The 26,335-nt window shown below is 35.9% G+C and overlaps 2 protein-coding genes and 1 long non-coding RNA gene across 10 annotated transcripts; 1 reads left to right on the forward strand and 2 right to left on the reverse strand.

The window, feature by feature from the left end:
• Positions 1-902: 902 nt before the first annotated feature.
• On the reverse strand, positions 903-10,903 carry LOC692361 (ATP-dependent RNA helicase DDX3X). Of its 2 annotated transcripts, XM_004924627.4 has the most exons (13): positions 10,649-10,903; positions 10,015-10,111; positions 6,404-6,583; positions 5,968-6,206; positions 5,735-5,878; positions 5,439-5,650; positions 5,241-5,366; positions 4,702-5,056; positions 4,268-4,394; positions 4,026-4,178; positions 3,519-3,714; positions 2,661-2,827; positions 903-2,209 (listed from the first exon to the last, which is right to left on the reverse strand). In XM_004924627.4, exons 1-13 carry the CDS (start codon positions 10,691-10,693, stop codon positions 2,106-2,108), a joined length of 2,145 nt encoding a protein of 714 aa, XP_004924684.1. In that variant the 5' UTR covers positions 10,694-10,903; the 3' UTR covers positions 903-2,105. The 2 variants fall into 2 exon arrangements, with proteins under 2 accessions (XP_004924684.1, XP_004924685.1); XM_004924628.5 differs by lacking the exon at positions 6,404-6,583 and having other exon boundaries at positions 10,649-10,892.
• LOC134200222 (uncharacterized) lies at positions 7,172-18,272 on the forward strand. Its single transcript, XR_009975045.1, has 2 exons — positions 7,172-7,304; positions 17,441-18,272. It is a non-coding gene; the product is annotated as an uncharacterized LOC134200222 (long non-coding RNA).
• An 832-nt stretch (positions 18,273-19,104) lies between these two features.
• On the reverse strand, positions 19,105-24,859 carry LOC101735368 (basic proline-rich protein). 7 transcript variants are annotated; one of them, XM_062672634.1, is made up of 8 exons: positions 24,613-24,665; positions 24,028-24,116; positions 23,361-23,678; positions 22,499-23,195; positions 21,933-22,063; positions 20,980-21,043; positions 20,618-20,735; positions 19,660-19,939 (listed from the first exon to the last, which is right to left on the reverse strand). In XM_062672634.1, exons 2-8 carry the CDS (start codon positions 24,101-24,103, stop codon positions 19,742-19,744), a joined length of 1,602 nt encoding a protein of 533 aa, XP_062528618.1. In that variant the 5' UTR covers positions 24,104-24,116; positions 24,613-24,665; the 3' UTR covers positions 19,660-19,741. The 7 variants fall into 7 exon arrangements, with proteins under 7 accessions (XP_012544502.2, XP_037872023.1, XP_062528618.1 ...); XM_062672633.1 differs by having other exon boundaries at positions 22,499-22,958; positions 23,091-23,678; XM_062672632.1 differs by having other exon boundaries at positions 22,499-22,958; positions 22,992-23,678.
• Between the last annotated feature and the right edge of the window lie 1,476 nt (positions 24,860-26,335).

Genomic DNA, 26,335 nt, shown 5'->3' on the forward strand with positions numbered 1-26,335 from the left:
TGCACGTCGCTCTGGTTGCCCTATTACGGATAAAATGGATGCCATTTTTGAAAAAGTGGAGCAAGATCGGCATATCAGCAGTTACGACGTTGAAGAACTGGGAATTGACCACAAAACAGTTTTAGCGCATTTGAAAAAAACTGGGTACACAAAAAAGCTCGATATTTGGGTACCTCACGAGCTCACTAAAAGAAACCCAATGAATCGTGTACTCATTTGTGACTCTTTATTACGACGTAATGAAACCGAACCATTTTTAAAGAAGTTGATAACTGGTGATGAAAAGTGGATCACGTACGATAAGAACGTGCGAAAAAGGTCGTGGTCAAAGGCTCGGGCTTCACAGACTGTAGCGAAACCCGGGTTAACTCGCAACATGGTGATGCTGTGTGGTGGGATTGGAAGGGCATTATTCATTATGAGTTGTTATCACCAGGCAGGACCATCGATCCTGAACTCTACTGCGAACAACTGATGAGATTAAAGCAAGAAGTTGAGAGAAAGCGGCCGAAATTAATCAACAGAAGGGGTGTAGTTTTTCATCATGATAACGCTAGATCTCACATATTTTGCTTCTCAGCAAAAATTAAGAGAGCTTGGCTGGGAGGTGTTAAAGATTTCCACCTGTTTCGGTCTCTTCAGAATGCCTTAGGCAGTGTCAGGTTAACATCACGAGAGGACTGCCAAAACCAATTGTCGCGATATTTTGATCAGAAGCCCCAAAATTTCTATAGCAATGGGATCATGTCCCTACCTACAAGATGGCAAAAAGTTATCGAACAAAATGGTATCTACATACTTTAGTTAAATGTAAATAAACTGTATTAAAAATGCGAAGAAACTTTTTCTCCAACCTATTATGTTGTTTTGATAGGAAAAACTCGTCGAAATAAAAAACCTAGTTTGCCTGTTTCTTAATTTTTATTGGTAGATGCACATTCAAATTATGTTAGAACACGTTGACAACAGACTTTATTTTACAGGATTTCTCTACAGACAAATTTAGTTATCTCCTATGATACCATGTTGGCTTCAATTCGAATTTCTAAAACTACATGAATAGCTACATCGAATTAAGTGTGCATAAATGCTTCAAAGTTTCAGTTGATGACGTAGCGATGAAACCTCAGAAAATAGAAAATCGAAAATACACAATAACATTCAGGTTTTCACGATACAAATTGAACATCAAAAATATTGCTATATAAATTGATAACTCCATGAATATTGAAGAAAAAAAAAACACGAATGCGGTCTTGTCGCGTGTTTCGAATGAAATATAATATGATAATTATTAGAGTTTATTGTTTTGTATTGCGGCGAAACTACAGATTGGTAACAACCGGGCGATTACGGTCGCAAATCGCACGTTTGAGATTCAACGATCGCGGACCGCCTTCATATAACGCAACTGATTCAATGATAAATTTTAATTAAATACCTCAGTTCCAAAAAATAAAATCTGAAATTTAGTACATGTTAGAAAATAATTTATATCTACAATCCTCAGAGAGAAAAAAGATAAAAATGGCAGTTTACATCCGTTTCGAAGTTAAAGTAAAAATAATAATTACCGTTCCATACAATTACAAAGAAAATGTAGAAAATCTTTAAAGAAAAACTGAATCAATGGTTTAAAAGAAAACCACTTTATTGTGTTTCTCTTTACAGCCTTCGTAATATAATTTAGCATATCAGATGAAATAAATACTTACTAAAAATAAAAATAAGACTACAGGGTGTCGTGGCTTCCTGATTATGTTATAGGAACACATTTCAGACGCTCTACTCTTTGGAACTGAGTCATTAAATTAGTCACATGTTTGTCATGTCAAAATTTCTTATGATAACAATCTAGACATCAACCTGTTCGTTTCCAAAATATTGATAAAAAAAAACAACGCGTCCTGTCTGGCTGAAATTTATGAGATTATATATTGGATATTTTTTAAGATTTTAAGTTTGTACAAATTAGTTCTGAATTAGTTTGCAGAACAATAAATAGATATCGCCTTCATATAAATACTACATTGTGATATTAGTCACATTTTCACGGGGTTTGGTCGCTAATGGGACGATAGGACGAAGGCGTCAAACGCACGAATTTAGGAATCCCACCAGTCGGGACCTCCGCTGTTACCGCCTCCGCCTCCTCCGCCGTACGACCCGCCATAGTTACCACCATATGAGCCCACGTCATAGCCAAAGCCTGCAGAACAAAATTACAATATTAGAGAAATCTTTTTTTGTGTGAGAAATAAATAAAATAAACATTATGTATTCATCAAAAACAATATGGATGAAATCTTACATGGGTTGTCATTTTAGAAAAATACTGCTTCGTTGGGCATACTTAACATTATTATTTATTATCATTATTATTAGGGAGTCCAACACTCATATAAATATTAGCCTATCCATTAAGTACATGTATTTTCTACATGGATACCAAGTTTCAAGTCAATCGGATGCATGGTTCAGTAGTTATAACGGAACATCCTTAAAAGCCACTGTAGATATATATAATATATAAATATTAGTATAGATTGCACACAACGATATCAGTAGTAGGTCTAGTAGGGTGTAGTATTAGAGTTATAGAACTTTTCACACTCTGGTCTAGTTCTTTAAATTTGATGTGCTGCATGTAAGTAAGTTACCGGAACCGATACCGCCAGCTCCTGCAGAACGTGCCGCCTGACGAGGTTGTGTACGGAAGTCCCTTGAGCCGAAGCCGCTACCGCCGTAACGAGCATTCCCAGAACGAGAGCCAGTGCGCCGACCGCCGCCGCCAAGCCGTCCGTCAGCTGCGGTGCTAGTAAGCCAACTGCGACAAAAACATATTGATTTACTATGCTTTCAATCAATGTTTGGATCTGGATTTTAAGACTAAGTTTTGGTAAATTATTTGAATAATTCTTATCCTACAACATTACCAGTTAGTTAGTTACCTATGATAAACTTGAACCAATTACAATAAGGGGTTTCCCCACCTCACTGCACTGTTTCCCAAAATTTAAGCTCGGCTGCGTGTAATTTAATTATGAGTGACGTCATTATTGGTGGTAGGATCTCTTGTGAGCTCGCACGGGTAGGTACCAACCAACCTGCTTATTTCTGCGGTGCGGCAGTAATGCGTTTCGGTTTGAAGGGTGGGGTAGCCATTGTAACTATACCTGAGACCTTAGAGCTTATATCTCAAGGTGAGTGACGGCATTTACGTTGTAGATGTATATGGGCTCCGGTAATCACTTAACACCAGGTGGGCAGTGAACTCGTTCATCCAACTATGTAATAAAAAAAATTAAGAGCAAAATAAACAATGTGTTAACTACGGATCAACTGAATAAAAACTAGCCAAAGGACACTATACATTATGATCAGTATCTGGCTTCGCATGAAGAACAGATAGTATAATATGTTCTTTGTTCATTGGCGTAAAGTAGCTTATTTGAAATGTTAGAAATCTGAAATCACACATATCAGATCTTATAATGTTATTTGTTTACTGTACTTACTTAGGTACGTCTTGTTTAGCCTCGACGAGCAGTTCGACGAGGTCTCGTGCCAAACCACGGTTTGTGTCATTAAAGAAGGAAGTAGCCACACCGAGGTTACCCATACGACCTGTACGACCGATACGATGGACGTATTCTTCCACGTCAGATGGTAGATCAAAATTTATTACGTGACGTACGTGCGGTATGTCTAGGCCTGTGAGTAATGACAAGAAAAAAATTATGTTATTAACTTACTTTGATCAATGGCTGTTCAAATAGAATTTTACAATTTATTATATTATTATCTTAATCAACAAAAAATCAGAATTCCGAACGTAACTTAGAATCGAATGGCAAAGTTTACAATGAACATTATGAAAATAGTAGAATGAAATTTAAATTTTGCACACCTTTTAGTTTTAAAGTATTAGTGAGTCTATTTAAATTTACATCATAAGATAAGTTTTATGTGATTATTAGAAATGTATATGTGCATTCAAATTATATTAAGACATATAATAGTACCTCTTGCAGCGACAGCTGTTGCCACAAGTATTGGTGTTTGTCCAGTTCGAAAACGTCGTAAAGCATCTTCACGTTCACGTTGGTTACGGTCTCCATGGATCGATGTTACCGGGTAGCCTTGGGAATATAAATATTCTTCTAGTTGATCCGCACCTGTGTTCAGGATATTTTGTTAATATTAGTTTTCTCTTGATTATTAATTAGTTTAATAACATAAAAAACGAAATTCTGAGGTAACTTGCCTTTCTTAGTTTCCACAAACACAAGTATAAGTTGATCCTCTTCGGGACGTGCACGTTGTAGCAAGTTTGATGCATTTAGTAAATCCAATAAAAAGGAACGCTTGTCCATTTCGTCTACCCAAACAACCTAAAAAGAAAACAATAAATTAAGAATATTTGTAACAGTTTATTTACTAATGAGACTGAGTCACACTTCACTGTGAAATCACATTATTAATTTTTTTTTCAGCTTTTGTGAGTCATTAAGACTTATGTAATTGTGACACTTTATCATTTGAAAAAAACATTCGTTTCATGAAACTTGTATGTCATCTTGCAATTTGGCCCAGTTCTAAAAAGAACTGCAGTTTCAACTAAAGCAGATTAATGACGAATAAACAAATAATACATAACATTTTCTTTTATATTTCACAAATCAATTAATTCATCATTACCTTCTGTGTAATATTTTCTGACGTTGAGCCTACACGTCCAACAGCAAGGAACACATAATTGTATAAGAAATCCTGAGCCAAAAGTTGAATCTGTTTTGGGAAAGTGGCAGAAAACATAAGAGTTTGACGTTCGCCAGTCTTGGGCATCGTGTGGCACTCTACAATCTTACGGATCTGTGGCTCAAAACCCATGTCCAACATGCGGTCGGCTTCGTCGAGTACAAGATGGCGACAGTGATCCAATGCAACTCTGCCACGAGCCAGCATGTCTACCAAACGCCCAGGAGTGGCTACTAACAGATGACATCCTGACTCTAATTCACGGAACTGATCATTAATAGGTGAGCCTCCATACCTACAAATGAAATGACATCTTATTAATTTACAATGATGTATTTGAACATTGTAGTAAAATCATTAGATTGACTTTATATTAATTTTCATATTTGAACTTGGGTATGAGAGCAGCTCGTTCATTGTACATATTAAGGGTATGATACCACAATAGATAAAAGGGGTTTTGAAAAAATAATACTCACACCACACAGGGTCGGACTCGTGATCGATAGGCAAATTTTCTAGCTTCATCAAAAATTTGGGTGGCGAGCTCTCGCGTTGGGGCTAACACCAAGCCCAAAGGATATTGTTTCCGTTTATTATAAGGTCTGGAAATCAAGAGAATATTTTTTTAATCACTAATGGTGTTACAATAAAGCTTATACCAAAACAACACTCACCCCATGTGTTTCACAGGTCCTGCTTCATACATTTGGTTAAGTATGGGAACAAGAAAGGCTGCGGTTTTTCCAGATCCCGTCTGTGCACACGCCATCACGTCTCTACGTGACAAAATAATCGGAATCGCATACTTCTGTACCGGCGTCGGCTTGTCATAGCGAGCGAGAGATATATTTGTCCGCATTAGTTCTGTCAGGTTAACATCCTCAAACTGCAACATTTTGTTATTCCATGAATGGCTTAGTGTTTAATATATTTTCTGTTTAAGTGTCTTTTATTTATTTTTAATACATACACTGGTGATGCAGTCTGGTACGCGGTCTCCGCTGGCCTCAACCGGTATATCCTCGTATTTGGAGAAATTGATCCCGGTGTTGCCAGTGCCGAACAGCAATAGTTCCTGTCGTTCATCGCGAGGTAACGGTACTGTCCAATCATTCTGCAACAAAAGGTATTTATGTTATATATTTTAGGCTTAAGATTACATATTCTTTTAAACATTTCGACATCGTGGATTGGAAGGTCTACCTCGTCTTTGCGAGATCTAGTTCGGCGCACATCGTCAGAAGGCCAGCGTGAATTGGAACGCTCTTCAGCTCTTGGCTCCGGCTCTTTCCAGCGGTCATTCCGTGGTGCCGGTGGTTCATAATCCTCCTCACGTCGCACGTCGCGAGGCCCGCGTCGGTCCCGTTCGCGTTCACGATCATTCCATTTCTCGGATTCATTCCAACGCTCTGGTTCGCCATTCTGAGATCCACTGTCTCGACCTGTCATTGCAGTACGCGGAAACCATGTTAATTGATAACTATGACAAAACAACAATCTTCAATGAAATACATACTCAAATATCATTATGAATTGAAATAAGAATTTCTATTTGTGGAATCTAATTGGATATCAATTCTTTTTTACATTCTTGGATCGTTGCCAAATTAAAGCACATCAGCAAGGAAACAAGACGTACCGCGGTCCCTGCGCTGGTGTCGCGCTTCGTATCCGCGATCGTAATCACGTTCGCGGTCACGATCACGATCGTCGCGCCGACCACCACGGTCGTAGCCTCTAGAGCTGCCTCCGAATGATGAACGGTTGTCCCGTGACTCACTAGGACGGGTGTCTAAGCTTGAGCGCTTAGACTCTTCCCCTTTAGATAAGTTGGTAAATTATTTTAAATATAATGATATCTTAATAAATTATTCTTTAAATTATTGATTACATATAATAGTTTTAACTAATCCTTGGTATACACTAAATAAAATATTGCATACAAGAATGAATGTTCATGCTCTCTTCAAGTATATAAATATTAAAATGTTCTACATATACATACTGTTGGTATATTGGTTATACTGGTACTTTTCTTTTAGTTAATCAAATTAAAATATTGATTTTATTAAACTGATAAGTTAGGAATATTTAAATGGTATTTTTGACATAAACTGCTACCAGTGAATGTGATATTGAATATTTTCAGAAACGATAACATTGTTTAAAGCAAATACCATTCAGTGTTAACAATTAGAATTTTCATTTTAATTTGAACAAACTGCTGTTCCTAAATTGTGTACATTTTAACAAATGGTTGACCAGAGCGACCTTTCATATGAGGCATTGATATCTGTATGACCGTTGTATACTTTTTGAAAATGTATATACTGAGGAAATGATAAGCACTTGATAAGTCTCGTGTTCTACATTTATGTCAGTCAAGTAACCTAGTTAATTCTATTAATAAAACTTTAGAAATTTTATGAAACTATGTGGTTGTACATGTGTTGAATTTATTTAATAATATTCAATTTATACAATCCAGATGTTATTGTTCTACATCTACATTTTGGGGAAGTTGTATAGCCCAAAACTAGGTAAGACTAGCTTTCACCATGCACCTTCACATGCGTGGACCATACTTTATATTGCATGAGCAGAAACCCATATCGCGAAGTGGGATGAAAGGTAGGCTGTATTTTTTTCATGGACCCAAACTATTTCCATATTGACTTGTAGACTGTGTAGTTATCTTATTTCATTTCTAATTATTACTTTTCTTTCATGTATTGGATTCCACTATTATATTATGTACTGACTGTCTACTACTTTTATTATCTTACTAGCGACCCGCCCTCGCTTCGCTTCGGAAACATTTTGTTATTGATAGGCGAAGCCCGCCGACAATAACTGCGGGTGATGTCGCGGGGTGAAGCTAGTCTAAAAAAAAGTAGCCTAAGGTACTCCTTATATCATCAGCTACCTATTAATGAAAGTCTCATCAAAATCGGTTCAGTCGTTCCAGACATTAGCCAGAACAAACAGAAAAAATTGTAAAGTGTTATTTTGGTGTATGTACTGTATATATATTCATATGCATGTAGTAAAAAGCAGTTATTTCAATACTACAAACAAACACTCTAATTTTATTTATATGTATAGATAAAATGAAAATTAAATCTACATCTGTTTTGTACCATGTGGTTTATATTTTAGACAGGAATTTCTTCCTCTTCCTTCCGAAAGTAGGCTATGTTTTAGCGGAATTATTGCTAAATATACGAACAACATGCATCTGTTTCATAATTTTGCAGCTCTCGTCATTACATACACCATTATATTCTTTTATGAAACTTTTCACTGGAGAGGCCAGTCTAGCAGTGTTATCAGAGCTTGCAAAACATTGGCAATACATTAAATGGGAAATCATATTAAGAATTCATTAAATAATGGTGTGCTTAACGGGCATTAGTCGAAATATTGCACAAGTTCTGATGTTCATGGCCTTTAATGAGCACTTAACAGAAGTTGTGAGCTGGCCCATTTGTATAGTTGAATTAATAAAGGTACAAAGTTGTTGATTATTTCACCACAAATACTTTGTAAAAACTGACAAATGAGTCGACTATTATCAAAGCCGGCAATCTGACTTTTGGACAACGATTGGTAAATCAGAAAAACGAATTATTGACTTTGTATTCCATTGGCAGTCACAAAACTCTTCGGAACGACATCTTAGATAAATAAAAGGTTAACTATTAACCTTTATTTAATGCAGGTTTTGAACCGTATTCTTTGAAGGAGACGATTATATTCAAATCAATCTGTATTGACATATCAATAAAAAAATTTTGTCCAAATGCACAGATTGCCACCTTTGATAATAGACGACTCAAATCAGGGTTGTACTAGAGCTCTCCTCTCATTAATCACATGTAGGAGCTCAATAGTAAATGAATATTAAGAGATTCAGAAAATTTTATTAGATAAATTGCAGATAAGAGTTGCTTTACAGCTTTATGTCAGTATATATTCCACCTGGTATTAAGCTATTACTTATGCCCTTTGATAACACAATGTGAATGGTGCTAAGTCCAAACGATATATATTTTTAATGTATAACCGCTATCCAATTATAAGTACACATATTTCAATCCTGTTAACAATTCAGATGACAGAGCATAAATGCACTGCTTTGACAGTATTAAGAAATAAAAAGTATTCCTTGCTTTTTTAGTCTTCTAGTATTGCCAAAAACAATAAAAGTACTACATCACCATCAATACATCAAATACTACTACAATCAGCAAAATCAACTTAGCAAATATACACATATTATTATAAGCATTATAAATGCCCTTGGTTATTGTTCTAAGGCCTTGTTTGTCGGGATTCATAGTAGTTTTCAGTATTTTTAAGAGTATGCATCATTAGCAAGAAGCTAAGCAAGTTAATAAACTGATTTACATGCATTTAATATTCTTTCAAGATAATTATTGTAAATATTACTAAATATCTCATGATAGATTAATAAGAATAGATCTAATTAATTATAATTATAGTTAACATTTTTACAACCCATATTTTTGTTGCTTTCTACTTTTCCTAAAAAACAACTAAGCAACAGGTCAATGATAGGTAAGATAGCTTGATGTCAGAAAATATTTCATTTTCTGCTACCTATTTTAGGATAACAATTTCATTTTATATTAGTAATCTAGTATAAATAGATATCTAGTAGTAATAAAATATTTAGCGAATTGGTACTCTATGTGAGTCGACTATTATCAAAGGCGGCAATTTGACTTTTGGACAATTATTGGTAAATCAGAAAAACGAATTATTGACTTTGTATTCCATTGGCAGTCACAAAACTCTTGGGAACGACATCTTAGATAAATAACAGGTTAAGCATTAACCTTTATTTAATGCAGGTTTTGAACCGTATTCTTTGAAGGAGACGATTATATTCAAATAAATCTGTATTGACATATCAATAACATTTTTTTGTCCAAATGCACAGATTGCCACCTTTGATAATAGACGACTCATGTAGATAAAATATGATTTTGGGATTTTTGCTGATTCGTGCTTTAGATTCCCTAAGCTTTGTGATCTAATTGGGAGACATGATTCAATTTAGATTTGATGTTTTTGTAAATGTAAATTCCTAATAAATTAGGTTTTAGAAAAATCTAGGCTAGAAATTCTTAGGACTGCATAATTTAGTGAGTTTTTTTTCTTTTACAGTTAGCTATACAAAATTAAAGCGATAGGTTATAATTAGGTCATGTTACAAAAACTTACCTTGATCAGAGGTTGCCTGCAACTGCCTACGCAGATGCGGGGGTATGTAGCGACCAGTACTCTTAGGAGCCTGGGGCTGCAAGTCCAGACCAGCAAGCTGAAAATTTCTGTTTGTTAGCCACCATTTACGATTTTGATTTGAAAGTTATTAATACATTATTAGTTGATGTATTTGTTTTATGAGTATAACATAGAATACTGTTTATATTTAAAGCAAACACATTCACGACAGGTTCTTATAATGGCTAAATCTGTAAAATATTCATTTCCTCCCGCCATGACACGCAAATGTAACGTGACAATGACCTCACTCGTAGGTTTTTGGAAAACTACTGGACAGCCCAACCAAGGTAAAGTATCGGTGGGAAATTAAGTGATGTTGTAATTAAAGAGAAAGATACCAAAAAGGCTGAATCTGCAAGTCGCCATGTTGATTATTCAGAGACACGTTAGTTATATTTTATGTTTTTTTTAACACTCAATCCCCAAGACGTGTCCGTATTTTGTTTGCTTTAGAGATCATAGAAAATCTAAACTTAGAGTTAGAGTAAAAATATAATTTTCTATGACTTTCATTTAAGATGACCAAAAATCAATAAAAGTGCATGAAGAGGTACATGAGGTAGTTACAAACCTGCTGCTCTAGACCTGTTCCATTTTGGTTGGTAACATTACTCATATTACTACCAAGCGGTACGTTTTTTTGGGAACTTTGCTCCAAAAATATTTAAAACACAGTCTACAATGAATTTTGCACAAACACAAATTCACAAAACCACAAGAAAGACTCAATTTCTCACTCTGAAATTATTTCATTCAAGTTCGGCTCAATCGTAGTTTTGTTCATTCATTACTCGCCCAAGTCATTCGTTCACTGCATCTCACAGATTAAACAGAAAACACAGTACATACACAAAAGTACCATGACATGGACATGGGGTAAATTGGGACAAACCTGCGGTAGATTCTCAAAGTACCTGTAGCACGGAATCTACCCAATTTTCTTTACGGTAATATTTATCAATGCATAGAAGAAAAACCAAGTTAACTATGGAAGTACTAAATATGAGTTAAGTTGGTCCCAAAAATTCATCAAATTAAATTGAAAATAGTGGTTGAAAAGTGCGTTTTAAAAGTAATATTATCGTTGTTTTTTCAATAAGATCACAGTTTATATAAGTTTTTAATACACCTGAAAAAACCAAAACAAACGGTAAGTTGCAATATTTTTATTTTAAATACAATATTTCGACAAAATAAAAAATGTATATTTTTTCCTTTCTTTTTGGGGAAAATTGGGACGTATGTGGGGTAATTTGGAACGAGACTAGAAAAATTAGGGACGACAAAACATAAACTTGGAACGCCAAAAGACAAAATAGGGATGGCTTGTTAGGGTTGTCACTGATATCTTATAATAGATTTTTTAGCCTATACTATCACTCAATTGCGTGATGTAAAGAAGTTTAATGTGTTTATCAGTTAGTTTATGTAAGTATTATAGATAAAAGAAAAGTATATATATAATTACTTTTTTTTCGCGACATTTACCTTGTAATATCTGCCCGGTCGTATGTCCTTTACAGCAATAAAAAGAAATTAATTAAAAAGAACTCAAATGAATCAAAACTTTTGTTTATTCAGAATCTATTCACGCGTCGTTGTTGATTAAATAAAATTGTATTATTGCATTTCCGGTCCTTTTGTTTTCTATTTTTTATTCTATTTTATGATTTTGTTTCAGAGTTGTGATTTTTAAGGAAATTAAATAATAATTTTCTAAAATATAACATGCACATACTTTTTTTGATCATTGTATTGTTGATTATCATTCACGTCACATCGCTTCGGAATAGAAACCAGCTTAATTTACACTATGTTGTGTATTGTGCTTAAATTATGGATTGTATTCATCATTTCGGTCCATATAAATAATTGTATGGCATCTACCTACCTACCTATTATATATCGCAGTACTGCGAGCTGACAACCCTTACAAATATCCCAATTTAACCCTTACCCGTGTCAATTTACCCCGGACGCGGGGTAAATTGGGACGGCCATTATTTTATCGATTTTTTTTAAAAAATGAATAATTAAAATAATGTAACGGTTTTTATCACCTAGGCACGTTCAAGACTCAACTTATTTCTTTGGTTGAGCAGTGACTATTTAATTGGAACTATTTTAAAACTCAATCTGAAGGTCGATTTTGTCCCTATTTACCCCATTTTACGGTATGAGATTCCAAACATGGAATCTTTGGTTCCAAATTATAGACGCTACGCATAACTTTTTAATGGTCCGGATACTACCCTTTTTAGTCAAAATTAGAATTACTATTAAATGCCTTATGAGCCGAAAGCTATGTCGTCTGTTACCGATTCGAAAAGTAGAACGAAATAGAATATTGTTAGATGATTTTTTTGTAATTTATTATGAAATGAAAGGGAATTAAATGAGATGAGAGGAATAATCTTTCAGTATTATGACGATTATATATTAGGAGTTATAACGAATTATTAAAACTATCCCAGTTTAAGGTGTATAATTTATAAAGTATAACGATGTAAGATATATTTCATTGGTGCTATATCGACTGACAGCTTTTTAAAAAACTTCGTGGTTGCCCGGCGACGTATCTGCCGCTCCGCCCGCATGCATGCCCCTTCAAGACCCACGAGTAGAACAAATAGGGATGTGCCGGATGGCCGCGTTATAGAGTTCAAAAGCTCGAGAAGCAATCTAATGCTTTTATCTTATTTTTCTACACTAGAGTACTTTTACAAATGCTGAGCGACTGCTCATCTTTCAGTATTTCATTTTTAAGTCGAAAGAAACACTAAATTGTACTTATAAATAAAACAATGTATTTAACTTTACTCCTCATATTTCCGCCAAAATGTTCTACGTTAGATCAGGCATTACCGCTAAACCAGACTGTCCACATCCATAGATTATACACAATTATGTATCTATTAATAGATCATAATAATATGACGAATCTGGATCTCTAAATTTTTAGCAGGATCCACGGGATTCGGAGTTGACGCCGCGCCGCAGTGTAAAGTTGATCAGTTTCAAATACAGTTCTTGATGTCATGCAGGTTCCGGTGGGGCTAGGTAGGTCGAGAGTTCGTTCAGCCGTCTGTGCAATAAAATAATAAAATAAACATGAAGTCGGTATTTCGGGACAACAATTTGATACGAATACTCCATGTAATCGTAGCCGCTACTAACTACATCCCTTTTTTTCTCTATTTCATCGCTGGCAGCTTATGGGATAGCCAATTCAAAATAAAGTTTATGATGTCAGTAGATTATGAATATATGCATATGTATGTATGAAAAAGTGTTCGCTTAATACCATAAATATACCTATCTATAATTATGTATGAAATACCGATATGGGTATTCTATAATATCATAAATAATACTCTTCCATGTTTGTGTATTTTTGGCATATTTTAAATTATTTATCATAACAATATGGCGGATAAATTAGCTACAGATAATTTGTTGTAGCATTTGTACTTTAAGCTCTTCGTAGGTAATCATTTTTACAAAACATGTACAGGACCTAACAACATTGGAAAGGAAAAACATTTGTAGGTACATTTATTGTATCCATCAATTCAAATGATAACACTCGACGATGAGAAAATTACTTCAAATAGAAGTTTTGTTCAAAATTAAACGCACTTTAAAATCTAAGCCTGTTTTTGTTTGTCACTTTCATACAATCATCACTCAATTATTTATTACCAATTAGAAAGTCCCCTTTGAAAAGTTTTCTAAATCAGCTACTTTAATTATTAATCTTCCCCCTCGCCCACAGTTCATTTTTACATTTATTATATAAGATGTACCTATAAATTTTTAAAATCGCGGGCACTATCAGATTCACATTTTGTAATTCCGCTTGATATAATCGTATGTATTGTACCAATATAGAGTGTTCGTAAATAGTTATATGCAAAAATTTGCATGTACATCTATATACAGGGTGTCCCAGATAGAATGGATTATCCTGAAATACCTCATAGTAGAGCTATTGGGGACTCAAAAAAGTAAAATAAAAAAAAAACTTCTTAGGTAATATTCAAATTATGTATTCATAAAAAAACACTATTTTCCATACTACTGCGCGTTTCTGTAATATTATTATTATTATTATTTTTTTTATGATTGAAAGTTTACTGGTGGCCCGAAGGCCTTTCCAGTTTCACCAGGACAGGTGGGCGAGCAAAGGCTCAGCCAAGAGGGGTGGGATTTGCTAACAACTGCCCGAGCGCCTCCGAAGGAGACCTAACAACTCAAGAGCAATTATTTCGCGAATGAATCTACTACCGGATCGGAATCGCGACCCGCTGAGAAGATCCGGCGAGAAACTCAGCGGGCTGATGCATGGGTTAGGTTGCACGTCGACCTCTTTGTCGAGTTCGACGAGTACGGTTACCGGGGTCCCTAAGCCTGCCCCTAGTATTAGAGCTGAAGGCATCTAATGCAAAGGTTATTGGATCTGATGGATCCGTAAGGACGTGTGGTCTGTAATATACAACAGCTACAAACATATGAGATACAATTACATAAAACTGGTGGTATATTACTGGTGGTAAGACCTCTTGTGAGTCCGCACGGGTAGGTACCATCACCCCGCCTATTTCTGCTGTGAAGCAGTAATGCGTTTCAGTTTGAAGGGTGGGGCAGCCGCTGTAGCTATATTGAGACCTTACAACTTATATCTCAAGGTGGGTGGCGCATTTACGTTGTAGATGTGTATGGGCTCCGGTAACCACTTAACACCAGGTGGGCAAAAATGTTTGCAAACTAAGCTGCCAACTTTATTAGAAGAGTCGGGAGGGGGCCTAATTTGTTACCTCCACGTTTCGCGGACCTAAATCCGTTGGATTTTTTTAATTAGGGTTGCTTAAAAGATGAGGTCTACTCCAAGCCAATTAAAAATTTAGCAGAGCTACGTAGCCATGTACAGCAAGCCGCTGCAAAAATAACCCAAAAGCGTGATGCGTTATGCGCTCAAAAGAGCTTTTGTTCGCAGATGCCGCGCTTGTATCAGGGTTGAGGGCAGACAGTTTGGGCAGTTGTTATAAATGTAAATAAAACAAAGTTTTATGACTGTTTAAAGTGTTTTATTTTATAAAGCACTTATTACGAGGCTCAGGTAGGAGACGAAATTAATATATTTTCAAATTTTGTTTTTAGTCGAATTTACTCCTTTTTCATGTTAATAGCAATAACTACGTAATCACTTCAGAAAAAAGTAGGTATGTATAGAATTTTAGAATCTCTATTAAACGCGCATACTTTTTAAATAGTTGGCCACTTAGAGTTTCATACATATTTTTTTCACCAAATGCGCTTAATCTTTAAAAATAAGAAAAAATACTAAAGTTCATAATTAAAATTGAACTTTTATATAAAATTACACTAGATACTTATACAATTTCCTGCATATTCCTTAGTATAGTCCATATAGAATATTATAGCACCAAAAAGCCTATCGATTTCAATTATTTGTAGCTGTTGTATATTCCAGAAACGCACAGCAGTATGGAAAATATGAAATTTTTGTTAAAATACGTAATTTGGGTACTACCTGAGAATTTTTGATTTTATTTTTGATTTTGTGCCCCCAATGCTCTACTATGAGGAGTTTCAGGATTATCCATTGTTTTTTTTTATTTTTTATTCCTTAGATGTGTGGACGAGCTCACAGCCCACCTGGTGTTAAGTGGTTACTGGAGCCCATAGACATCTACAACGTAAATGCGCCACACACCTTGAGATATAGTTCTAAGGTCTCAGTATAGTTACAACGGCTGCCCCACCCTTCAAACCGAAACGCATTACTGCTTCATGGCAGAAATAGGCGGGGCGGTGCTACCTACCCGTGCGGACTCACAAGAGGTCCTACCACCAGTGTATAAGTGTTCTTTCTGGGACATCCTGTATATGTACTTAATTATTGACGTAACTGTAAATCTGGATATAATATGTGCTTAAGCTGTTGTGCATGTCTATGGGTATGTGCGATGGAGTGCATGTATAGAATATTTTAAAGAAAATTAAGAGAGTGTAGGAGTGCCACCCGCAAAATGTAACACAAAGTGTTTCAACATGCCAAACAAGTTAAAGAATACTTTTTGAATATTTAAAAAACAATTCATTATTTCAAGCTGCTATGCGCGACACGAGAATATTCGCGAAACTTCATCAGGAAAGCAATTGTTTCCGTTTCGGCATAGATTAACTTCTGAAGCCACAACGTTACCTTTAGTTCACATTTAATCTTCAGGTCATAAAAAGAAAGTAAATCACTAATGTCATCTATACTTCGATACCTATTAATATTATAAAGCTGAAGAGTTTGTTTGTCTGAACGCGCTAATCTCAGGAACTACTGGTCCGATTGGAAAAAATATTTCAGTGTTAGATAGCCCATTTATTGAGGAAGGCTATAGGCTATATAACATCACGCAAGACTAATACAACCGTCATGATAATCGCCTTATCGTTGCCGCCGCTGACTACTCCCCGAATCCTGATCACGCAGGAGACCTAGGACGCCCTAGACACGTCCTAGGTCCTTCCTTATCAGATTCAATAACCTTTGCACTAGACGCCTTCAGCTCTAACACTAGGGGCAGGCTTAGGGACCCCGGTAACCGTACTCGTCGAACTCGACAAAGAGTTTGACGTGCAACCTAACCCATGAATCAGCTCGCTGAGTTTCTCGCCGGATCTTCTCAGCGGGTCGCGATTCCGATCCGGTAGTAGATTCATTCGCGAAGCAGCTGCTCTTGAGCTGTTAGGTCTCCTTCGGAGGCGCTCGGGCAGCTGTTAGAAAATACCACCCCTTCTGGCTGAGCCTTTGCTCGCCCACATGTCCTGGTGAAACTGGAAAGGCCTTCGGGCCACCAGTAATCCTTCAATCATAAAAAAAAACTAATACAAGCGGAGCATCAATAAAGAATGTTTCAAAATCGGGTTTTGAGAGCCTCCGCTGCGTGCGCTGTAGAAACGGTTAAAGTTTCGCTAAAATAATGTTTAACAGAATTGTTCCCCTTTAAAAGATCTAAAAAAAAAATCCGCGACAGCATATGTCTATATGGTAAGGTTGGCTGACTATAACGTTTTTTATGCTAATCAAATCTGTTCTAAAATAAAGCAATATTTGTGAACTATTCCAAGCGGATGAAGTCGCGGGCAAAAGCTAGTAGTAAATATTCTGAAATAGCAGGAGACGCATTGAGAACGTAGCAGTTGTGATGTTCATTGACGGAGTAGAATTTTCATCTACCACGACATAGTTTAAGGTCAAATTTAAAAAATAAATATGAAAATAGCCCTGTGACATTTATAATGCGAAGTCGTTTCGCAATATAATGTTATTTCCTTTGTGTAGGCGAGGGAAGTCCATAATCTGCACGCAATTACGGCCCAAATAATGAGAAATCCGCTGATAGGACGCACGTTCCAAACTTAGAACACAGTGACAATATTGCTACAGTTTATATTAAATATGAAGTCAACATTGATCGTTTTGATTTGGTTCGTATTCATGTTGGGGGTGTATTCTCGTTCACGGAAGCCGGAAATAAATAAACACGGAGCTGAAATTCTTCAGCCGGCGCAAGTTGCAGTTGTCATGAAGAGTGCCTTCGCCGAGGACTCTCCACAGTGGATAGAGGAAATCTGCCCTAATGGATACCAAATGGATGTGACTGGAATATGCCGTGAGGTGTGGTACGACGATTACCAATACAATAATGGTTATTAAGTTGAAAATAATACAAGAAGAAAACGTTCAAATAAAGTTATGTGTGATTACCAGACTTTTTTAGATTAACGTTGCCAAAAAGTGTTTTTTTTTACTAATTTTGTTAAATTGAGTGTCATAATCAACGACCAGCGCCACGAATTTATGTGACCAACAGTGGTTTTTAAAAATTAAAATTTACTTGTAAATTATATTTGTTAAAAAGAATGAGCGAAAAAGTGTAAAAATTTCCAGTGTTTTTTTTTTCTTCTTGATGACATAACATTTAATTCTCTATGGCATTTTGGCGTTTAAGGTGTCTTTTTTTTGTAGTCTAGCCTTGCCTTGTAAACGATTATTGTTAAATCACGCATGTAAAAAAAAAAATCATATTGTACAATTTACCTAAGCAAAATGTTTTTTTTTTAAATTGATCTAAAAATGATTTTAAGAGTAATAAAAATACGTAAAGTGCCTATGCTTTTGTCTTCTATTTTGTCTCTTCATCACTCTTGTCTTCTTGAAACATTGTAGTCCACCTTTATACTTAAATAAAATTATTTAGCTAAGTTAATGTTAGTTAGTGTAATCTCTTTGTATATGATATAATTTGTAGAAAATAATGCAGATAATAAGTTAGTAAATGATACTTCTAATGGTTTGAAAAAAAAAAAGGTTTTAAACTTGTTTACGTAAATTATAATATATAAATTATATCAAGCGGATATACAGGGTGTCCTATAAAATAGTGTCAAGCCGAAGTCCAGAGGTAGAGCATCACTAGGGCTATCCGAATCAACCCATGTATGTTTCGCGATTTTTGATAGTTTTCGAATTGTGATATATTTTTTTTTTTTTTTATTTCTTTTTTTTGGTCACTGTGGCGTGAATAATTAAGGTACATGCCTGTTTTTTTTTGTTTATTAGATGAATGCTAGGACTAGCTGATTCAGAAGTATTTCCATCCATAGCTCTAATTTAAGCGTAAAAAAAAATTGAAACTAAAAAAGTTAAAAGTCCTGTATTTGTGATACCGTCGAAGTAACATAATGAATTTTTCATGAAAAATAACTGATAAAATGGTAAAATTTAAAAAAAAGGTTTGAATGAAAAAGTTTATGTTATGTTAAACTTTATTTTTTGAATGGGCTTTAAAGTACAGAAAAATTACAGGATTTATATTTTTTTAGTTTCAATAAAAAAAAAAAATGGATTACATTACAAAGTGCTATGGATGGAAATACTTTTGAACAGCTAGTCCTAGAAAGTATTGTAGAAAGAGGGGTAGGGGGCAAGTAAACCAAAGCGCGTAGTAGTTATACCTTTATTCATTACCGGAAAAAATAAAATTCGTGTCAAGCATTTTAAAAGTGCAGAGTTTATGCACACACATACGCTTATTGTTCTAAATCAATTTTATTTAAAACATTTTTAAACATTCTTGAATCGTTTCAAATTGAACCGTTTTGAATTGAATCATTAAAATATTCCGTTTACAGAAGTAGATTATTATTAGGTCATTATTCTCTATTATAAAATTTTGTCAAATTCCTATTTTATTTTTATGGTTAAAAAAAAAACTCATTTTTAGTCTCAGTTAACTTCACAATATTAATTCATTTTATCATTTTCATTCATTTTATCATATCCGATCTATCGAATTTAGTCTTTGACATCGTTGTACTATTGCCTAATTTATAAAACATATTCACAGTTTCGTAGTATGTTCTAGGACACCAGCAATTATTACTAAGTAACTGCAGTTTCAGGAATATTATTCGACTTACAATATTTCATATTATATTAGATAATCTCCAGGTGCGAGAATTGATCATATATTATTTATTTTAAAGGAAACAATAATATGCTAAATAACATTATTTTTCATATTTATTAGCTAGTCATCTTTCATTTGTATTAAATTTTTGTACAGTAGGCAGGTATTATTTAAGAACGTACAGCTTCAATGTATTTCCAGGTATCGAGCTCTTTCAAGTATTCGTTTCCTAGAGTAGTTGAAATGGTTGAAGTAACAATAGAAATAGCGCCATGGAACCTGTTGACGTAATCAATGAAAACTTCCTCAATCAGCCTGTTGATAACAGCGTCGATGTTGCCACCACCGATAACTCCAGAGAGGTTGGACTGAAATGAAAAAAAAAATATCATTAGTACTATAAAATAGTCACATCTATTGTAAAATAATGTTTTTTTATATTTTTTTATTGCTTAGATGGGTGGACGAGCTCACAGCCCACCTGGTGTTAGGTGGTTACTGGAGCCCATAGATATCTATAACGTAAATGCGCCACCCACCTTGAGATATCAGTTCTAAGGTCTCAAGTATAGTTACAACGGCTGCCCCACCCTTCAAAGCGAAACGCATTACTCTTTCACGGCAGAAATAGGCGGGGTAACATAACGGGGTAACCTACCCGCGCGGACTCACAAGAGGTCCTACCAGAGAGGTAAGAGTACCACCTACCACCATGGAGAGTATTTATGATCTTGCTTAAATTGATATGTGCGTTTGAGAGTTTTCATTCGATGGAGTTGAAATTGCATACCTAGCTGTGTTGCCATTGGGAATGTAGTACAATCAAATGATTTCATACGATTGGATATAGTCTCCGCGAAAAAAAAAGCATGTTAGAAAGACAGTAGACAGTTTTATCTGTTCCTAGCTCCTGTCGACAGTTTTCAGTCTGCCTGTGATCACGGCGCTTACCGGAATATGGGGAACTCATTACATTACAAAATAGTGATATACCTAAATCCGTTAAATAATAACGTATATAAAGTATGAGTTTTATGAGTACTCACTCTTAGGTGTGGAATAGAGAAGGCAGCATTTTCAACTCTATTAATGACTACTGATTTTTTATTCTCGTGTTGCTCCAAAAACAGTTTGGCACGGAAGCGGAATCCTTTAACTTCGAATCTGTAATTAAAAAAAACAATTAGGAATTTTATAGTTTGCTTGAAAAGAACTTAGTTTTCTTTTGTTTACTGTTTTTATTGAGTGCATAAAACAAGTAAATTTATTGATAAAAAGGATAGGAGGATGTAGGATATTTAAAGGATTCATAATTTGAGTGTGTTTGTTTTGTAATGGAAGTTAGTATTGTATCTACTTAAATTATTACGGGGTATGAAAATTCAAATATAGTATTACTGAAACTTACTCAGCTCTGCCGTTTCCGAAAAGAGGAAGAAAACCAAAGAAATCTCCATCCAAATCGTAGCTTTCTGAAGAAAAAAAAAATTTATGAAAGAGCTTCATTCTCCCTCGAGTGTAATATGACTTGTTTTTTTCCTAAATTAGATTGGTTGATAAACAAAATAATTAAATAGTGTTAAGTGGTTATCGGAGCTCATTAGCATCATAATGTAAAAGCCGCCTCCTCTTTGAGACATCCAGTCGAAGTCTCAAATGTATTCTATAGTGTACTCCGGTTTGTGCTTTGTGCTCTAGGTTCTATGGGGAGTGTTGTTCTCAAGGACTGATGGTACTGTCATGTTTTTTAAATCGCCTTCCTTCTTTCCTACCTATCTAGCTATAATAACTTTCTTCAAAAAGCGTTTGAGAGGCGACCTGGATAGCGTTCTGGATGGATTTCCTCTAACGTTAATAGTGTCCATGAGTAATAATGATCATTCACCATTTGATCGGCCGTATGCTCGTCTGCGTATGTGATGCAAAGCCAAGCCTCTTCCTTGCTAAGGACAGTCCTCAAAGCATGGTAAATGGCATTGACTGCTGTCTTGGTAGTCTCATTAAGAACTCTACTTGCTCTCGGTACCCAAAACAGATTCAACAATACATAATGTTTTTTTATTGCCTGTGTAGGCAGACTAGCCCCACGATACGGCCCACCTGATGGTAAGTGGTTACCGTCGCCCATGGACTTCAGCAATACCAGGGGTAGAGCCAAGCCTCTGCCTACCGTACATACATAATATGCAGATGCAGTTAGCACGCGACTGATGTGAAACCAATGACGTATGTTTGTTCATTTTTCGCGTCGGATGCCCGACCGTATGACCGAGTTTAAAATTTCATAATTGCACAATACTTGGAACTGTTAAAATACGGAATGTTCAATTCTCAATATTTTCGTACATTTTAGGAACTTACCAGCAGTAATGTCAATTGTGGGTAGACCAATATCAATATCCAAAGTAAGGTCATCGATGTTAAGATCGATTCTGTGCACAATCATGTTTCCGAAACCAAAGGCGATAGCATTTTTCAGCTTGAGTTTGACGCTAAAATAAATAAGTACATATATTATTTATAGAAGTTCTCTTACTTTTTTCGTTTTTAAAATACACTGAAGTTCCGCTATGATGTTTTTTAAAGCGCGTTTTCAAATTGGACCATTCTTGAAGAAATTTAACGGTCGTGAGATAGCAACTTTTCAATTAGGATTTTACTGTCGTAAATGAGCAGACGATGTCACAGCAATGGTATTAATAAGTTACCGGTGTCCACGCACATATTATATTAAAAACGTGAAGGTGGCCAATCGATCATTATAATTTATTAGGTAATATGATATAGGTACTGTTGACACTTTGACTGCTTTGGAGCAGATATGTTGAAATGGTGAGAAAGTAAATTGCGGATCAAATAGTAACATTATATAATAACCGTTTTTTTTTGTTAGCAAAAGAATGTTGGTTGTAAAAATATTAACTTACTTAATAATTCCTGCATTAACAGGTAGTTCGAAGTGTTCTAGGACCAAAGGCTCAAGAGGAGGAAGATTGAAAATCGGCCAGCCATTCTTCACTACATTGTAAATGAACTTCAAGAGCCTAGCAATCAACTCTTCCACGGTCTGTGGGAGTTGTGGTGTTGGGGGTTGAGGCTGTGGAGGCTCTTCAGTTGTTGGAGGTTCAGGTTTTGGGGGCTCTTCAGTTGCTGGAGGTTTAGGTTTTGGGGGTTCTTCAGTTGCTGGAGGTTCAGGTTTTGGGGGCTCTTCAGTTGCTGGAGGTTCAGGTTTTGGGGGCTCTTCAGTTGCTGGAGGTTCAGGTTTTGGGGTCTCTTCAGTTGCTGGAGGTTCCGGTTTTGGGGGTTCTTCAGTTACTGGAGGTTCAGGTTTTGGGGGTTCTTCAGTTGCTGGAGGTTCAGGTTTTGGGGGCTCTTCAGTTGCTGGAGGTTCAGGTTTTGGGGGCTCTTCAGTTGCAGGAGGTTCAGGTTTTGGGGGTTCCTCAGTTGCTGGAGGTTCAGGTTTTGGGGGTTCTTCAGTTGCTGGTGGTTCAGGTTTTGAGGGCTCCTCAGTTGCTGGAGGTTCAGGTTTTGGGGGTTCTTCAGTTGCTGGAGGTTCAGGTTTTGGGGGTTCTTCAGTTGCTGGTGGTTCAGGTTTTGGGGGCTCTTCAGTTGCTGGAGGTTCAGGTTTTGGGGGCCCTTCAGTTGCAGGAGGTTCAGGTTTTGGGGGTTGTTCAGTTGCTGGTGGTTCAGGTTTTGGGGGTTCTTCAGTTGCAGGAGGTTCAGGTTTTGGGGGTTGTTCAGTTGCTGGTGGTTCAGGTTTTGGGGGTTCTTCAGTTGCTGGTGGTTCAGGTTTTGGGGGCTCCTCAGTTGCTGGAGGTTCAGGTTTTGGGGGTTCTTCAGTTGCTGGAGGTTCAGGTTTTGGGGGTTCTTCAGTTGCTGGAGGTTCAGGTTTTGGGGGCTCTTCAGTTGCTGGAGGTTCAGGTTTTGGGGGTTCCTCAGTTGCTGGAGGTTCAGGTTTTGGGGGTTCTTCAGTTGCTGGAGGTTCAGGTGTTTGCGTTGTTGGAGGACGTACTGGTGGCCTAGTTGTTGGGCGCGTTGTTGGCCGCATAGTTGGCCGCGTAGTTGAGGACAGTAGTCTATTAAGTTCTTGATCTGTAAGTTGAATGTCTAAATGTGAAATATTAAAAAAAACAAGTTAGTATAGAGACTTAACAGAGACTTCACTTTGTGCTTGGGCACAAAGATAAAGTTTCTTAATCAGTTCTTAATTTAAACTATTATAATTAATTTAATAGGGTATATTCTATTGGAAACTCGCAAATCTTACTTGTTGATTTTAAACATGAATCAGTACATTAATCCAACGAAACTAAAATAGAAATCTAGACTGGAAAAATAATTTTAAAGTATGTATTTTCAGTTAGTTATAAAAATAATTACAATTTTTGCTTTAAATAAATAATATAGATATATCTAACTATTCAATTTTCTTACAGCAATAAGGCTCAATACTCACCGTAATTCAACAAAGAAAACTCCCATGGTTTCGCTGCCGCGAGGGCGCAGAGCGTCAAAAGGATCAATAGCTTCATTTCTCAATGGGACCTACAATTTAATTAAAGATTGAAATACAATAAGTAAAGTGTGTTTGAAAAAGAAAAACCTGCATGGAAAAAAACAGGCGTGTATAATTCATGCAGGTACACTAATATGGACACAATGGTGTAGCGCTGACATCAATTCGTACGGACTAACAAACTTCCTTTCCACTACTAATGATAGGCAAAGTACTGGAAAACCGAAGATGTCGGACATATTAATTAAAAGTAGTAACAGCTTAAGAATTTTGGGTTAGAACCGGAGTTTTCTCAGCTATACAGATCCTTAGTACTTGAACCTGTAATCTTAGTCGAAATGTGAAGTTTTTCCACGGCTGCTCACGACCTATGTTTATTCTAACAATATTGTAATTTTTATACTATGGCTGCGTTTAATGAGTCTCTTGCCACTGTATATCATTTAAACAAAGCATATTATAGGTAATAGTGACACATAGCAGTTAAAAAAAAAGTTAATCTAATAATATGAACTAGGTACGTACCTTGCATTTACTTCACTTGTCATGAACTACACTTTTCTGGAGAACGTCTTGGTTATACATTTAAAAAGTAATAGTCAAGTGTGAAATTGAATTTAATATCTAGGTTCTGTCTAAATATCACTAACTGTCCATGTACATAAAGAGAGGTGAAATGCTATTTGGTTTAAGCGACATGTTAGCAACTTCACATGAGAGCCATTTCAAATTAGAAATTTGCAAAAAAATGTTATTTAAAAAAAAAAAAAAACTTCTTCAGTTATTTAAACGTGGTAAACATAATTGAAGTAAAATTAAAAACATCGAATTATTGATACAATTACCAAATAAAGCGGACTATTATTGACAAAAATAAATGTCGCGTATTATCTCAGATGTTGCATAAGCCTTTTATCCCACGATATCTAGTCGAAATAATAGGTTGGGGAAAAAGTTTCTTCGCGTTTTTTAAGAAAATTCACAACATTTTTTAATATACTTTATTTACATTTAACTAAAGTGCGTAGGTACCATTTTGTTCAATAAATTTTTGCCATCTTGTAGGTAGGGACATGATCCCATTGCTATAGAAATTTTGGGGCTTCTGGTCAAAATACCGCGACAATCGGTTTTGGAAGTCCTTTCGTGACGTTAACCTGCACTGCCTAAATAATTCTGAAGAGACCGAAACAGGTGGAAATCTGAAGGTGCCAGGTCAGGACTTTAACAGGGCCAGGCCCTTAACACCTCTCAGCCAAGCTCTCTTAATTTTTGCTGAGTGGCTGAACATGTGTGAGGTCTAGCGCCATTCATTATGATGAAAAACCTCACCCCTTCTGTTGATTAATGCCGGTCGTTTTCTCTCAATTTCTTGCTTTAATCTCATCAGTTGTTCGCAGTAGGGTTCCGAATAGATGGTTCAGCCTGGTGGTAACAGCTCATAATGCCCTTCCGATCCCACCACACACAGCATCATCTTGTTGCGAGTTAATCCGGGCTTCGCCACAGTCTGTGAAGCCTGACCGGCCTTTGACCACGACCTTATTCGCACGTTCTTGTCGTACGTGATCTACTTTTCATCACCAGTTATCAGCTTCTTCAAAAACGGTTCAGTTTCATTACGTCGTATTAAAGAATCACAAATGAGTACACTGCTCATTAGGTTTCTTTCAGTGAGCTCGTGAGGTACCCAAATATCGAGCTTTTTTGTGTGCCCAGTTTTGTTCATATACGCCAAAATTGTTTTGTGTTCAATTTCAAGTTCTTCAGCTACGTCGTAATTACTGATATGCCAATCATGCTCCACTTTTTCAAAAATAGCATCCATTTTATCCATAATAGGACCAGAAAGACGTGCATCTTTGACATCAAAATTTCCGGATTGAAAACGCTTAAGTAAACCAAATTTGTGCTACTTTCAGACACTGCACTAGGTCCATAAACATCGCAATTTTTTTACGCGGCTTGCTATGTATTTTTACCTTTTTTGTAGTAAAATTTTAAAATGTATCGAATTTCTTCATTAGATTCACTCATCTTGACAGTACGAAAAATAAATAAAAATCACACATGAATTTGGAGTTATTTTCTATAAAATTTAAGCTTTTAATGATACCAAAACCAGCCAGATACAAATAGTATAGCCAAAGAGATTTTATTACAAGTTCATACATACTATAATGCGAAAAGACTTCTCCAACCTATTAGATTACGCCTAAAGATAGAAACGTAAACTCTTATTCAATTA

Source organism: Bombyx mori, chromosome 15 (genome assembly GCF_030269925.1).
Source record: "Bombyx mori chromosome 15, ASM3026992v2".
NCBI classification, from domain to species: Eukaryota; Metazoa; Arthropoda; class Insecta; order Lepidoptera; family Bombycidae; genus Bombyx; species Bombyx mori.

Coding starts and splice junctions, on each gene's coding strand:
- LOC692361 (XM_004924627.4), bottom strand. CDS start 10,693: ATGAGTAATGTTACCAACCAAAATGGAACAGGTCTAGAGCAGCAG. Junction 2,828..3,518: donor GCTAAACAAGACGTACCTAA/GTAAGTACAGTA, acceptor TTTTTGTCGCAG/TTGGCTTACTAGCACCGCAG. Junction 2,210..2,660: donor AGCTGGCGGTATCGGTTCCG/GTAACTTACTTA, acceptor TTTGTTCTGCAG/GCTTTGGCTATGACGTGGGC.
- LOC101735368 (XM_038016095.2), bottom strand. CDS start 24,103: ATGAAGCTATTGATCCTTTTGACGCTCTGCGCCCTCGCGGCAGCGAAA. Junction 23,679..24,027: donor GTTTTCTTTGTTGAATTACG/GTGAGTATTGAG, acceptor TTTCACATTTAG/ACATTCAACTTACAGATCAA. Junction 19,940..20,617: donor TCTCTATTCCACACCTAAGA/GTGAGTACTCAT, acceptor TTTTCATTTCAG/TCCAACCTCTCTGGAGTTAT.